General features: G+C 44.7%; 1 protein-coding gene and 1 non-coding gene across 2 annotated transcripts in view; both read left to right on the forward strand.

The window, feature by feature from the left end:
- MARCHF3 (membrane associated ring-CH-type finger 3) overlaps positions 1 to 4,057 on the forward strand; it is a 153,000-nt gene extending 148,943 nt beyond the window's left edge. The window contains exon 5 of the mRNA XM_032264120.1: positions 1,010 to 4,057. Within this exon, the coding sequence (XP_032120011.1) occupies positions 1,010 to 1,168 (159 nt within the window). The 3' untranslated portion in view covers positions 1,169 to 4,057. The remainder of the gene's footprint in view (positions 1 to 1,009) is intronic.
- Positions 4,058 to 15,032: 10,975 nt separating this feature from the next.
- Positions 15,033 to 15,194, forward strand: LOC116554605. Its single transcript, XR_004270248.1, has one exon. It is a non-coding gene; the product is annotated as a U1 spliceosomal RNA (small nuclear RNA).
- The last annotated feature ends 268 nt before the right edge of the window (positions 15,195 to 15,462 follow it).

Below are 15,462 nucleotides of genomic sequence, written 5' to 3' on the forward strand. Positions count from 1 at the left end.
GGAGGCAGAGGTCGCAGTGAGCTGAGATCATGCCACTGCACTCCAGCCTGGGTGACAGAGCAAGACTCCATCTAAAAAAAAAGAAAAAAGAAAAAGGCTTCAGTTTGAAGCAGTGTTGCAATTAGAAAAGGTAGGATGCTTATTCACTCATCCATTTACTCAGCAAACTCTCTTGAGCAACTTCCTAAGTGCCAGGCCCTGGAACAGGTGCTGGCCATGCAAAGATAAACACAACAGACCCCTGCTCTCAAGATGCTCCTAGGGCAGGGGGAGGAAAAACATGCACAGTGCTGTTCAGGACGCTCAGTGCCGTGTAGGAAAGCTTGAGGCACGGTGGGCACCCAAGGGAGTCATGCCCCACCTAGCCTGAGACTCAAGAAGATTTATCAGGGGAGTTAGTGCCCATGCTGCGATTTCCTTACTGGAAGCTATGCATGCTGGAGCTGGAGGCCATTATGAATCATCCATTGGGGCCATCATGCAGTTGTGCAGGTTGTCCACAGGACAGCACAAAGGGCGTGTCCTTCGTATCACAGGGTGAGTGGGATCCTTGGAGTTGTGCAGGGTCTAACTTGCAGGAAGGTACATGAAGTCCTAGCATCCCACTCATCTAACAGAGAAGAACCTAGGGACCTGATAGGCACATTGTCCAGATCACACAGCTGGGCGAGGGCTGGCATTGTATCCACCACTAGTCCAAAAATAAATTCAAACTCAGAAAGAACCACATTTTCCCATTCATATCCTGAATGTACCCAGTATGAGGAGGAACAGAGGAAGCCACCCATGCAACCTCTGCCCATGTGTCCACACACAGGGTGCTCTGTGGTTGGTGCCCAGTCTTCCAACACTCACTGCGTGCCAGAGCCATTGTGCCCAGGGTTCTTGCCCAGCTGTAGTGCTGCCAGCTCTTTGAAGCTCTTTCAAATGACGTATTTTTTTCTTGCAATGATTATCCACTTCTGCTGACCTGAATTCTTTTCTCTTGCTTTTCCTCTCTCACCCCCAGGTGTCATTTAGGTACCACTGTCGATTGTACAATGAGTGGCGTCGGACCAATCAGAGGGTGATTCTCCTCATTCCAAAGTCTGTCAATGTACCTTCTAACCAGCAGTCCTTGCTGGGCCTACATTCGGTCAAGAGGAACTCAAAGGAGACAATTGTTTGATGTTTGTGTGGGTGGTTGGTTGATTCATTGTTTGGGGTTTGGAAGTGGCTGCACTGTGGCCATGCACTGAGCCACCCCCAAGCCCTTCCTTCAGCCTGGGGGTCTAAGAACATCCAGAGTGCATTAGCACATCACCCCAAGCAACGACCGTTGCCAGAAGAAAGCAAATGCTGTTTTACTTCAAATCATGGATGCTGCAATCATATGATATTTGCTAAGCTGCCAAACATGTTTATTTAGCAGATACTGTATGGAATTTTCTGAACACCTCTTTAACGTATGAGGAAGGTTGTCCTGCTACGGATGCAATTCAATTCTTCCTTTTTTATTACTATTTCAAACATATATATATATATATATATTAAACTTAGATGATAATCAAAATCAAAAAGCCAATGTAAAAACTGGTTTCTTGGTTTGGTTGGGTCTTATTCGAGTTAGTTTGTTTCTCAGTTCCTCGTGTGGATTATTTGGGGTACTTTGGTAGCCTGAATGGTCTCTTTCATCTCTTTCACATCCAGGAGACAGCATAACAGATGCAGAACAAGTCATATTTGAAGAATGTTTTGTACTAAACTTCATTTAATTATTCAGTTTTTAAAGGGAAAAAGGGCGTGGCAACTCTCCACACAGTGAGCTGTTTATTTAAATATCATTAAGAAGAAAATATGGTGAGAAGCTCACTCCTTTCAACTTCTTTGGTACTGACAGCTGATAGAAGCTATTTTCTAATAATAAATATCCAGTGTGTGAAAAACAAAACCCACTGATTGCAAAACTCTTTTTTTAAATCATAAAACCTGTGAAGTTTCCCAAAGCAGGTTTTAAAGGGAAAAGAGGGAAAAGCAAAAAGGTTGGTGTTCTCACTCCCATCTCATTTAGTGCATGTCTTAATTCTGCATTCGTAATGAACTGGAGGATCATTAGACATTTCTAGGAACCCTAGACCTGTTTTGCATATCAATTAGCATTCCCATCGCTCTATTGAATTTCTAGCTTGACAGGTAGATGTGGCAAAAAAGCCTGTCCTAGCAGCCCTGCACTTATTGTAAGACCCCTTTGTCTGATTTTTTTAAAAAGCCCCACACAGTGCCTTCCCCCAACCGTGAGCCAATTCTGTCACAGGCCGAAATAGATTTTTTCTAAGGGTTTCGTGTCCCGCTTTTGTCTGTCGCAGTGTAAAGGGCCTGATCCGCAGCCTGCATTGTGCGCGCGCGGAGGCGGGAGCGGATGTCTTCTGAGGAGAGCTGGCTGGGGTGACTCCCAGGCTCCGGCTATCCGCCCGCCCACACGCCGCGACGAGGGGCGGAGCCCTGCTTCGGGAATGCTTAAAATGTGGAATTCTAGAACACGACCCACATTCTGAGTATCACTCCAAGCATCTGCCTTGTGCTCCCCAAGTGGAAAACGAGAAGTGCAAAGGAACAGGCAGCGAGGAGGGTAGCGATTTTTGTCTGCAAATTGATGGAGCTGATGCAGCTGTCCCCTTTGTCGGCGAGCCCTCCTTTCACAGCCTGCCCTCAGCGCTGCCTGGGGAGGGAAACAGCTGTACTGCTCTTCTCTGCAAAACTCAGATGTGCTTTATGGCTTGTGACAATAGATTTCCTCCCCACCACGCTTCACTTGGACACTTCAATTCCAGTAATATACGTCTCAGCCCTTCTGTTTACTCGGCCCTGCTCACCCTCCCTGAGCTGTCATTAGCTCCACCACCATCAACCGCTTCTTAATTGACCTTTTTAAAATGCTGGGCACCACCGGCTGCACGCAGCTGCCACACATTAAATTTCCAGAGCAAAGAGCTCAACTTGGTAGCTGGTGAATTGCAGCCCAGTAATATACTTGATAAATGACGTCCACCCAGCCTTAGTCCCTGAGCTGTCAGGTGAACCTGTTGACACCTCTCAACTGAATGGCACAACATTCATGAGAGGACCATGCCCCTTCTCCTTCCTGCTTCTTCCATGAATTAAGGAAGCAGCGGATTCCCAGGAGGATTTCCTGTGGGGGTAGTGTCTGCAGAGAATTCCTGCGGTCTTGGTTCGTGAGATGAGATATAATGACACCATCAAAGGCAGCCAGGTCCCAGGCAGTTCAATGGGGACCCTCACTTAGGAAGGGCTTGCACATTAATGCTGTGCCTGTGCCACACCTTTTTCTCATGTTTGCATCCCTGCCCTGTGAAGTACAGCAGAGTCCAAGATACAAAGAGTAGATTGCATGTGGGGTGGTGGGCAGGACACCCTTGGCAGCCAGGCACAGCATCAGTGCCTCCCTTCCCAGGTCACCAGCTTGGGACCTCCCTGTGAGACGCTCTGCTCTCCTTTGGCATCAGGGCCCATCTGGGATTCTGAACTCTTGGAGGATATTTCATCCTCTCCAAGCCATGCCCTATGGAAAGGGCTCCACCTCCTGCAGGAAGGGGTGCCTTTTCTTTATGGGTGCAGAGGCATCCTGAGGCTTACCAGCGGCCTTGCTAGCCTAGTCCTCTTCTTGTGCTTCTTTCTTTTTGAAAGATCAAGAATGAAGAGGAAGAGATGAAGAATGGGAGTCCTTACCTAAAGGACCCTGGTGGTTCATTGCTTCTCTTGCAGGGACTTTTTACAAAACTCCCTCTCTTCCACACTCCTTGCTGTGATTCTGTCCTAATCATTTTTCTTGAGCATATCACGTAGAGACAAATGTGTGTCACAGTGAAGCTAGAGGGTGAATTAACAACTAAGACAAATCCAGTGTGCTCTTTCCTGCCCTGCATGTGTGCTCATTTGGGGAAGGACGGAGGACACAGGGCATCGACACAAATTCTACAGCTCCTCAGAGAACTGAGCAGAGACATAGATGAGCTGTAAAATCCATTAAGGAAAAATAAACAGCATGATTTGGAAGTTACTTTGGTTTGTCTTTCGTTGTCCTAGTGTCCCCTGCCCCAAGTGCCTCGGCCCTGCTGTGGATTGTCACTTTCAGGGGGCTGTAACCACAGGCATTTCATTTTCAGTGAAAGTAACTCATCTGGGGCATGGAGGAGCCAAAGGAGAAAATGGAAGTGAAACAGCAGCCCAACTGACCCAGCACTTGGGCAAGCAACCAGCTTCTGGTCCTGCTTCCTCCTAAGTCCTTATTGTTCCCATGGGGCGCTGACCCTGGCTGGGCTCTGGGTCCACACCTGCACGGTGCATCTTTCTCCCATATTTGAAACCCCTCAGCCTTGCCCGACACTCCACACAGCTCATAGAGCTGCCCACACTAGGAAATGACCCAAGACCCAAAGAACCTGACTAAGAAAGCCAGCTAGGAAATGAATGCAGGAAATGCTTCCTCTCCACTTCAATCCAGGATGTTCCTAGAAGCTGCCTGAAGATCTAACACACAGCTTGTGGTCCTGGTGCTAGATGAGAAATGTAGAGTTGTGATTCTGATGCCTGAAGTAGAATAGGAGTTGAGCCAGCATGTGGGGACAAGGTTCAGGCTTATTTTAGGACAAGAAGTTAGGACCAGGATGAACCTGGCTTCCCATCATTCTTCCCAGACAAGTATATGAGGATCTGCTTTCTGGCAGACAGACCACATGAAGCCTGGTGCTGCTGAGGTTGGAGTCGTGAGAAGTTGGCACTATGGCTAGTGATGTCTGGGCAACTGTTAACTCTCTCAAAATGTGTCAGTTCTGCAGAAATATATGGGCTACAATCCACCCATTTTTTTTTTTTATTGGTGCCTTCAGATGAGACACCCTTTCTTTGGCTTCACAAAAGTCTCAGTGTCTAGGAATTGGCTTTAGGACATTCTGCCTTCCCCTTGCCTGTTGCAGTCATTCTGGGGTGATCCTGGCTCCTCTTCCTAACATGACAGAGTGGAAGAGAACCACCTAGGGAGTAAGAGTACGTGAAGGTTTTTTGTGTGGCTTTTTTTTTTTTTTTTTTTTTTGAGACAGGGTCTCATTCTGTCACCCAGACTAGAGTGTAGAGGCACAATCTCAGCTCACTGCAACTCCACCTCCCAGGTTCAAGCAATTCTCCCACCTCTGCCTCCCAAGTAGCTGGGATTACAAGTGCCCACCACCACACCTGGCTAATTTTTGTATTTTTAGTAGAGATAGGGTATCACCATGCTGGCCAGGCTGATCGCAAACTCCTGACCTCCAGTAATACATCTTCCTCAGCTTCCCAAAGTGCTGGGATTACAGGCGTAAGCCACCATGCCCAGTCAAGAACACGTGAGTTTGAATCCTGGCTTCACAATGTCTCAGCTGCAGATTGTGGACAAGTGACCCCATCTATCTAAGCCTAGGTTTTTGCTTCTGTAAAATGGGGGTAGTGTCTACCTCATATAGTCCTTGTAAGAGTCACAAGGCTTAGCTCCCTCTCAAAAATGAACAGTGGTGCCCTTCCCTTTCTAACCTTCCATTCACTGTTGCTACCGTCTAGGTTATTTTGCCCTAGCCAGGATTTCAAAGAACAATTTTAATAATCGATTTGAAAGAACATAAACAAATTGTTTTAATTAGTATTCAAAAAGAAGAGGAATTAATATAAAATAATCAACAAATGTTGTGCACTGTGCTTGGGAATAAAAAGAATTGTTATGAGAACTTTCTACAGGTTGAAATTACTGATTGGATTGAGATCTTTGAATTATGGGTAGATTTTTGTTTTCCTTGCATTTCCTGATACTGAGACCTAGGGTTAATTGATAATTCGTTACAGATAAAAATTTGCTAGTTCTGGGTCTAGTGCTACAGAAGAAAACGAATATAGCCCATCAGTTGTCTGTGTTCCCAGAAATGAGACATTCGTGAGTCACTGAGCTCATACATCCAGTGCCTTCTTCAGGCTCTGAATTCTGTGCACAAAGACAACAGCAGGAGAGCTGGCTCAGGGAGTCCTGCTTCGTTTTGAGACACTCTCTTTTTTGGAATATCCTTTTCATCTATCAATCAGGGCCGTAATTTCCCCATCAAGGAAATGAATATATGAGTCCTATCAGAGGTTTTAGCCTATCTGTGAACATTATGTGAAAGGAATTAAGTTAGTCATACATTTTTGCTCATGACACCATTTCTATTAGGTCCTTGTTCTTTTTTATTCCATAAATACATATATAGTACCAGGCCTTTCCCATGAGCCATGCACTATCCAGCACTTTGATGTTTTAATTTTTTTGGCTGGGGGGTTGGGGGCAGACAAAATGTTGCTCTCTCACCCAGATTGGAGTGCAGTGGCAAGATCTCAACTCACTACAAACTCCACCTCCCAGGTTCAAGCAATTCTCCTGCCTTCGCCTCCCAAGTAGCTGGGATTACAGGCACACGACCACCACACCTGGCTAATTTTTGTATCATTTTTTTAGTAGAGGCAGGGTTTCACAATGTTGGTCAGGCTAGTCTCGAACTCCTGAACTCGAGATTCCCCCTCTTCGCCTCCCAAAATGCTGGGATTATAGGCGTGAGCCACCGCACCCGGCCCTATCCAGCACTTTAAAAATTACTTCCTGGCCAGGCCCAGTGGCTCACGCTTGTAATCCCAGTACTTTGGAAGGTTGAGGTAGGCAGATGGCTTGAGCCCAGGAGTTTGAGACCAGCCTGGGCAACATGGTGAGACCCCGTCTCTACACAAAATACAAAATATTAGCCACACATGTAGGTGCGTACCTGTGGTCCCAGCTACTCAGGAGGCTGAGGTGGGAGGATCATTTGCACCCAGGAGGTCGAGGCTGCAGTGAGCCAATATTACACTACTGTACTTCCTGCCTGGGCGACAGAGCAAGACCCTGTGTCAAAAAAGAAAAAAATAAGATTACCTTACTTAATCCTCATAACCATATCTAATGCCACTTAAAAGAACTAAGTAGTCCAAAACAACTACTTTATTCTATCTTATTATTCCCAGGTTGGCCTGGCTCAGCTGGGCAGTGCCTCTGCCAGGTGTCTTTTACACAGTCAGATGGCACAGTGCTTCGCCACGTGGCCCACATCTCTACGTGGCATCTGTTTCTAGGCCCGTTGAAACGGCATGGCGGCCCAAGGCTCCTGCTTAAAACACACGGCTGGGCAGCCCCAGAGCTGCACTTACTCCGTATCCTATTGGTCAAAGCAGTCACAGGCCCACCTCTTGTGGGAGGGGCTACATGCAGACAGGGAGGGGCAGAATTTTTTGGAGCCAGTCTTTGGCTATCAGTTACCCGCTCCTTTTTAGAGATGGGGACACTTAAACCAGAGAGGTTGTTAATTGCCCAAGGTAACAGCGCCAGTAAGAGGCGCAGCTGGGATTCAGACCCATGCACTCAGAGTATGGACTCAGCGGCTAGTTTTAAATATTTCCCTTTCATTTCTAATTTCCACTCCTATCCCCTTCCTTTCTCCATTAGGCACCCACTCTCTAATATGCATACAAATTGAATATGTATGCATCTTTGCAAAACATATTGTTTTGTGTGTATATGTCTTAATTTACATAAACGATATTACAACTCTCTTTTTTCACTCAACACTGGCTCTAAGATGCCTCCATGTTGCTGCGTGTGCTACCTCATTGCTAATGGCTGCTTGGAATTCCATTTTACTTTTCCATTCCCTTACTGTTGCCTCCAGCTGCCTACCCAGCCAACAGTGCAGTGATGGACATCTCGTACTCATCTCCGTGTGCGCCTGTCAGAGAGCTTCACTGCATCAGTATCCGTCAGTGGGAGTGCTGGGCTATAGGACGCTGCCATATTTAACTTGACTATTCTGGTATTGTTCTCAACGAGTATTCCACTTTAGACACCCCTGCCTGCAGTAGTAGTTGAGTTTTCCCATCTCTCCCTATCCTTTCGAACACAAGCTATTATTTGTTCATTGTTGCCAATCTGATAGTATAAATCTGTGTTTTATTGTTAAATTGCTTATCTGTTCAAATTTACATTTCTCTTTTTTTTTCCTGTTGAGTTCCCTGTCTTTTCCTTTTTGGTCTCCCTAGTCAGTTTGATGTGTCAAAGTCATCTTTCATTTGTTCAACCCTCTCTTAATTTTGTCTATGGTATTCTTCGTTGAACAGAAATCCTTAATTTTGACGTAGTGAGTTGTGAGTTTTGCTGTGTAGTTTCTACTATGGGTAGTCTTATTTAAATTTAAGAAGTCCTTTCTCATTCCCGAAGCACAAAGTTATTCTCTCATATTTTCTTACTTTAGCTTTAGTCTTATCTTTCACCCTTAGGCCTCTCATCTGTCTGGAGTTCACCTCTGTATATGGCATAAGATAAGGATCCAATGTTATCTCCCTAAAGCAGGCAGTTTTTCCATCACCATCCACTAAACAATCTTACCCTTTGTTCATTCATTTGTAGTGTCACCTGTATCACATATCCAGTTCCATATAAACATGGGTCTATTTTTGAGCACTCAATTTATGGCTTCAGTCTTTTTGTCTGTTCCTGCATTCTCTCACCATTTATCATACCGTGGCTTTTTTTTTTTTTTTTTTTTTTAGATAGACTCACTCTGTCTTGCCCAGGCTGGAGTGCAGTGGCACGATCTTGGCTCACCACAGATTCTGCCTCCTGGGTTCAAGAGATTCTCCTGCCTCAGCCTCCGGAATAGCTGGGACTACAGGCGTCTGCCACCCCACCCAGCTAATTTTTGTATTTCTAGTAGAGATGGGGTTTCCCTATGTTAGCCAGGCCGGCCTCAAACTCCTGACCTCAGATGATCCACCTGCCTCGGCCTCCCAGTACTGGGAATTCAGGCACGAGCCACTGCAGACAACTTTCACTGTGGTTTTATAGCTTGTCTCAGTACTTAGTGGAATGAGCAACTCCTCCCAATCCCTTAACGACTTCACTCTTCTTTTTTTCAGAATTGACTTAGTTATTTGTGATCCAGCTTTTTATTCTTGTGTATAAATTTTATAATTGTTAAGTAGTTGAAAAGGTCTTAATGGAATTTTTATTGGCATTGTAGTGAATGTATACTTCATTTCATTAAAATTGACATCTTTACAATTTTTAGTAATCTTATATAATGATCACAGCATATCACCAGGTATTCAGCTGCTTTCTGTGTCCTGTAATAGAGTTTTAATCTTTTCCAATAAAATTTTTCTGTGTTCTTTGTTAACTTGGTTCCCAAATTTTATAGTTGGCACTGCTATTATAAATGATATCTATCTTCTATTGTATTTTCTAGTTGGTTAGTGCCGGTGTAGACATACGCTGGGAATGCTGTATTTTTGTTGAACTCTGTACGAGTCTCTGTTGGTTCTGACAGTTTGTTTCTACGCTGCCAGGTCTGCTCTGCCCTGTGTTAATGTAGAGGCTGGGTCCTCCACAAGCCTCTCACTGCAGTCTTGCTAGCAGTTGTATTTGCTGGCTCTCCAGTCTTAAACAGTGTGTTCAATGTTTCTCTACCAGTCTGATATTTTTTACATTTTTCCCATATTTCTTTCTATTCTGATACTCCGTGAGTTTTAAAAATTCTTTTAAAGAACATTCAATAATAATTATGTATAATCAATAACTTAATAAAACTGTATAATTATAATTAATTATGTGTAATTCACACAATTTTCTCAATGTTGTGTGAATTGTATGCAATTATACATACAGCTTTTTTAATGAAAAAACTATTTTCATCCACCAGTGTAATATGACACATTAACATTGCACCATCCTTTCATTCCTGGATAAATCTTACTTCATAAAATGTTCTATGTTTATCTATATTTGCATATGGAAAACCAAGAGTTCACAGTGGCACCACCGAGTCCAATTCGATACCACACAGGTGAATCCTTTTTCCATTTCTGTATTTATAATCCCCCTCTGCTAACAGTGAGAAAACTTGACTTTCATTGTCCTTGATTTACTTACCTACTTCATCCATTCCTCTGCATGTGAGCCATCTCCCGTCTTCACAGCCATCCCCTCCCCAGCACAGGCCTCCTCACCGATATTGAGCTCTGATACCCAGACCACATTACCTCCCACCCTGCTATGGGGACACCCTCCTCATCCCAGTCCAACTCTGGTGCACCCAATGGATGTTCCTCACCTTCATTCAGCCTGCAGTTATCCTCTTCTTCATTTGATGTTTTCTTTCCATCCTCTTTTTTTTGTCTAGCAGGGCTGGATTAGTGGTGTATTCACTGATCTTTTTGAAGAGTAAATTTAGAACTTTCTTAATCTTCTCTTTCTCTCACCCTCTTTTGTACTCTATCTATTGATTTTAGCTTTATCTTTATTTTTTCCTTTTTTCTTCTTTTAATTCACTCTTGTTTCATTTTTTTTTTAATTTTTTTTTCTTTCTTTTTTTTTTTTTTTTGAGAGGGAGTCTCGCTCTGTCACCCAGGCTGGAGTGCAGTGTCACGATCTTGGCTCACTATAACCTCTGCCTCCCAGGTTCAAGAGATTCTCCTGCTTCAGCCTCCCAAGTAACTGGAATTATACACACCCACCACCACGCCTGGTCAATTTTTGTATTTTTAGTAGAGCCGGGGTTTCACCATGTTAGCCAGGCTGGTCCCGAACTCCTGACCTCAGGTGATCCACCTGCCTAAGTCTCCCAAAATGCTGAGATTACAGGCATGAGCCACCTCACTTGGCCTGGATGAGTGATTTAAAGCTATAAATTTTCTTCTAAGTACTACTTTATCTCCCACAATTTTTAAGGCTTTCATTGTTTAAATTTTAGTCCTAAGTATGTTTTTTAAGTTTCTCTTGTTTTCTTCTTTAACCCAAGAATCTTCTGGCTTTGGTAAGTGAGTTTCTTTAGCTTCCAGCGAATGAACAGAAGGAAGGATGTTATTCTTGTGTCCTTTAATTATTTTAATTATTACATTATCATCAAAGAACTATGATCCCTATGATGTAAATTATTTGGAAGTATGACATTTTTGTGGCTTACTACAGGATTGATTGTTGCAAACATATATGTATATATGCTACATATATGTGTCTAAATAAATAAAGTGCAGTTTATTGGGCAGTTTACATCTTCATTTTTTCATGCTTTATCTGTCAAATTCTGAGAGGAGCATATAACATTTTCTGGTTACAACTGCTGATTTATTTATCTCTCCCTTTAGTCCTGTCAGTAGCTACTTTATATATTTGAGGCTATATTGATAGGTTTATCTTTATTATTATATCCTCTTGACATATTGGTCCTCTTACCAAAATATAATATCCTAATATTCTGCTTGTCCACTTTGATGTTTTAAAATTCTCTTTTGTCTGACATTAATATTAAATATTTCTACAACCTTTCTAACTCAGGGAGAGAAAACCAGACATGATATGTTCTCACTGATATATGGGAACTAATCTATGAGGACTCAAAGGAGTAAGAATGATACAATGGACTTTGGGGACTTGGGGGGACAGGTGGAAGTGGGGCAAGGGATAAAAGAATACAAATATGGTGCAGCATACACTGCTCGGGTGATGGGCGCACCAAATCTCGCATATCAGCACTGAAGAACTTACTCAGGTAACCAAATACCACCTGTACCCTGAGAACCAATGTAAAAATTTAAAAAAAAAAAAGATAATAAAGGAATACTAGGAAAAAAATTAATAAACATTTCTATAACTTCTTAAATCTCCTACAGACAACATACTGTTAAATATTATTTTTACAATTTAATTGGCAAATCTGTCTTTGGATTGATGAGTTAATCCACTTACATTTATTTTACTATCACGTTTGCGTTAATTCTATCACCTTTTTTCTTTTTGTTTTGTTTGTTTGTTTGTTTGTTTGTTCGTTTTTTGAAATGGAGTCTCTCTGTCGCCCAGGCTGGAGTGCAATGGTGTGATCTCGGCTCATTGCAACCCCTGCCTCCCAGGTTCTAGCGATTCCCCTGCCTCAGCCTCCCAAGTACTGTAGCTGGGATTATAGACACCTGCCACCACACCAGCTAATTTTTGTATTTTTAGTTTAGACAGGGTTTCACCATTTAGCCAGGCTGGTCTCGAACTCCTGACCTCAAGTGATCCACCCACCTCAGCCTCCCGAAGCGCTGGGTTCACAGGCGTGAGCCACCGTGCCCGGCCCACTACCACCTTTTATCATGTCTCATTATATTTTCCATGTGATCTCATATTCTCTTGGGGATCTTGACTACCTTGGCTAGTGATGTGTATTCATGGTGAGAGATACTGCATCCCTGGTGGGTCAGCAGGGAGGGCAGGAACACATCAAGGGTGGGAGATCCTCTGGTGTTGCCATTTGGACCCAACCACTCCCATTTGCCACAAGTTAGCCTGTGACCTCACCCTCAGGGAACCTCCACATACCTCCATCTTGGCCTAAGTTCCAGCTCCCAGAATTGCAGTCAGCTCGCCTTTGAAGAGGAGAAGGCTGGAGAAGAGGAAGTTCCGCGAGGCTGGCCCGTCTGCCTGCACATATTTTGTATGCACCTACCCCAGTGTGCATGGAATACAGCTCTAATCTTACCCCGCTGCCCAGGTGCCACCAGGCTGCTGCTGCTATTTGTTGTTTTCTGGGGTGTGATGCTTCCATGGAGAAGCATTTCACAGGAGGGAGAAAAGGACGCTACTCTCCGCCCATACCTGTCCCCTAGGTGTGGGGTCCTGTTCTCCACCCTCACCTCTGTAGTCACTGGGTTCCCTGTTTTGTTTCGCTGTCAGACTCCAACCATTATCTCACTTATTCAGTACTTGCAGGGGTGATTGGGGAAGGGGGCCAAAATCAGGGTAGGTTTGCCATACTGTCTGCCATCAGCACTTCTCCAAAAGTCCTTCTTGGAATCCTGCAGTTGCCATGGGGACAGGCCATGAGAAAGAGACCAATAACCTTAGCTCTGGTGCCTCAGCCCCATACAGCCAATTTCTCTCTGCCTTGTAGAGTGGAGATCTGGACTAGATTTCACTGGAAAGAAAAGGATTGGACAGCTAAAAATGACAGTGTTGAAATTTGTTAGGTCCCTTCTTATTCTAGGTAGCATCATCTGGCTCCCTGGTTCATGGGGAGTCTGTCTTTACCAGAGGCAGTGAAGTGCTTGGTAGGAAAAAGCATGCACCGCAAGGGTCTGTTTTACATAAAAGTGACACCCACACAGCTCTCCTGGCTTTCATCCGTTCCCCAGTGCCAGAAAGGAAGCAGCTGTGACTTTCACCCAGCTGCAAATAAGTAATGCTCAGTAGACACATGAACTGTGTTTTACTCTCAGATAGGGCTTAAAGACTGCTGATGTTAGGAATTTTTTTAAGTCAGTCTTGAGATTTGTGAGAGAGAATGTGTGGAAGCCACTGTGAGGGCAGTGTCTGCAGAACGCCTGTCCCAGTGCAGCCCATGAGTGCCAGGGAGGCCAGGCAGGCAGAGGGGCGGATGCAGTGAGGATGCCCCCAGCAAAGGGCCAGCTGCATTACTTTTACAGTGTAAGAGCTGGAAGCGTGTTTTCCTGCCCTTTAAACAGTACACTCAGACAGGCTTTGGGCACTTGGCAATGGACTTCGCTAACGTATAAAATGTCACTGGGTTTTCTCCATCATTGACCTTCCTTGTCACTCCCCTTGCCTCATAACTGCAGAGCTGAAACTCTGTTAGATGCCTCTGGTTTGGCAGCTGAGGGTGCCCACAGCTCAGCCATGTTCATAAAATGCCACACGGGTAGGTGCCCTGCTCACTCAAGGCTTGCCTCGGTAAGGGCCTCTCAGCCACTAGGGGCGCAGAGAGACCAGGCTGACCTGGCGCAGACAAGGAAGTGAGTTAAGGAGAGTCTAGGGAAGCCATCTAAGACTGTCATCCAGGTATTGGTGGCTCTATTCTGCAGTCTGTGTGAGGGCTCAGGACTCAGTCCTTGCGGGCAACATCTTACAGCAAAATGAGCAGTCTTGAGTTAGGAGGTCTGCTATGTGAGGAGAGACTCCCCAAAGGCATGCACCACTCTGGAAGGGGGGGTGCAGCTCCCCGTCCTCAGCTCTCAGGGGTCGGGGGCCAGCTCTGGCCAGGTCAACCTCTGCAGCTCCACAGTGTCTTTGCATTGTGGGAGCTCTTAGGAGGAAGAGGGAAAAAAATCTAACATTTGTTAGTAAATCTCCTTCATCCCAGATGAGAAGGACTAAGAATCAGACTTGGCCAAGGTCTGCAAAAGTCAAGGGACTTTAGTTTTCTTGTTTTTTTTTTTGTTTTTTTTTTTATGACAGGGCCTCACTCTGTTGCCCAGGCTGGAGTGCAGTGGTGCGATCACAGCTCACTCACTGTAGCCTCAACCTCCTGGGCTCAGGTGATCCTCCTGCCTCAGCCTCCCGAGTAGCTGGGACTACAGGTGTGCAACACAAAGCCTGGCTAATTTTGTGTGTGTATTGTGTAGAGACTGGGTTTTGCCATGTTGCCCAGGTTGGTCTCAAACTCCTGAACTCAAACGATCTGCCCACCTCAGCCTCCCGAAGTGCTAGGAGTACAAGCATGAGCCACCATGCGTGGCCTCAAGGAACTTTCAAACATGCACCCTGATTGAGGGGGAATGGGTGGAATTTTTTGTAAAATGCATCTGGTAAGATATGCAGCAGCAGTTGATCATGCCCGTGTGTAAGACTTGGGTCACCACTATTTATGCAGGCAAATCTTTAAAAACTGGGCACACCTATTGTGATGTAGCTATTATATTCTTACTAAAAACAATCAGGCCTTGGAGAAATGTCTAACTCTAGGTCAGAGAAGGAAAACGTATAAGGCGAATGTGGAACAATTTGTCATGACAGAAAGCAAAGAAGGGTACTGTGGTCACGTCTAAAAGACACAGGTTGCATTAAGCAGGCTCCCCCTAGCCTAAGATGGAGCAGTGTGCGTATCAGAAAGAACAACTGCACTGAGCTGTCACACACCATTTATGCTAAGATTCCGAAGTTTATAATGACACTTTAGAAAACCAGCCTCCCGGCAGGGGAGATACCATGATCACGAAGGAGGTTTTCCCAGGGCGAGGCTTATCCATTGCATTCCGGATGTGCTGACCCCTGCGATTTCCCCAAATGTGGAAAACTCGACTGCATAATTTGTGATAGTGGGGGACTGCGTTCGCGCTTTCCCCTAGTTAAAAATTTTTTTAAATAAAAAAAAAAATTTAAAAAAAAAAAAAAAATAAACCAACCTCACCAGTCACCTTTATTTAGGCACATCCTAAATAACTAAATCATTATTCTGATAACTGCCTTAAAAAAGAAAAATATCGACTGGGTGCAGTGGCTCACGCCTGTAATCCCAGCACTTTGGGAGGCCAAGGCGGGCAGATCACAAGGTCAGGAGTTGGAAACCAGCCTAGCCAACGTGGTGAAACCCCATCTCTACTGAAAACACAAAA

The sequence above is a fragment of the Sapajus apella genome, unplaced genomic scaffold, assembly GCF_009761245.1.
Source record: "Sapajus apella isolate SASKATOON/1434 unplaced genomic scaffold, GSC_monkey_1.0 scaffold1, whole genome shotgun sequence".
NCBI lineage: Eukaryota > Metazoa > Chordata > Mammalia > Primates > Cebidae > Sapajus > Sapajus apella.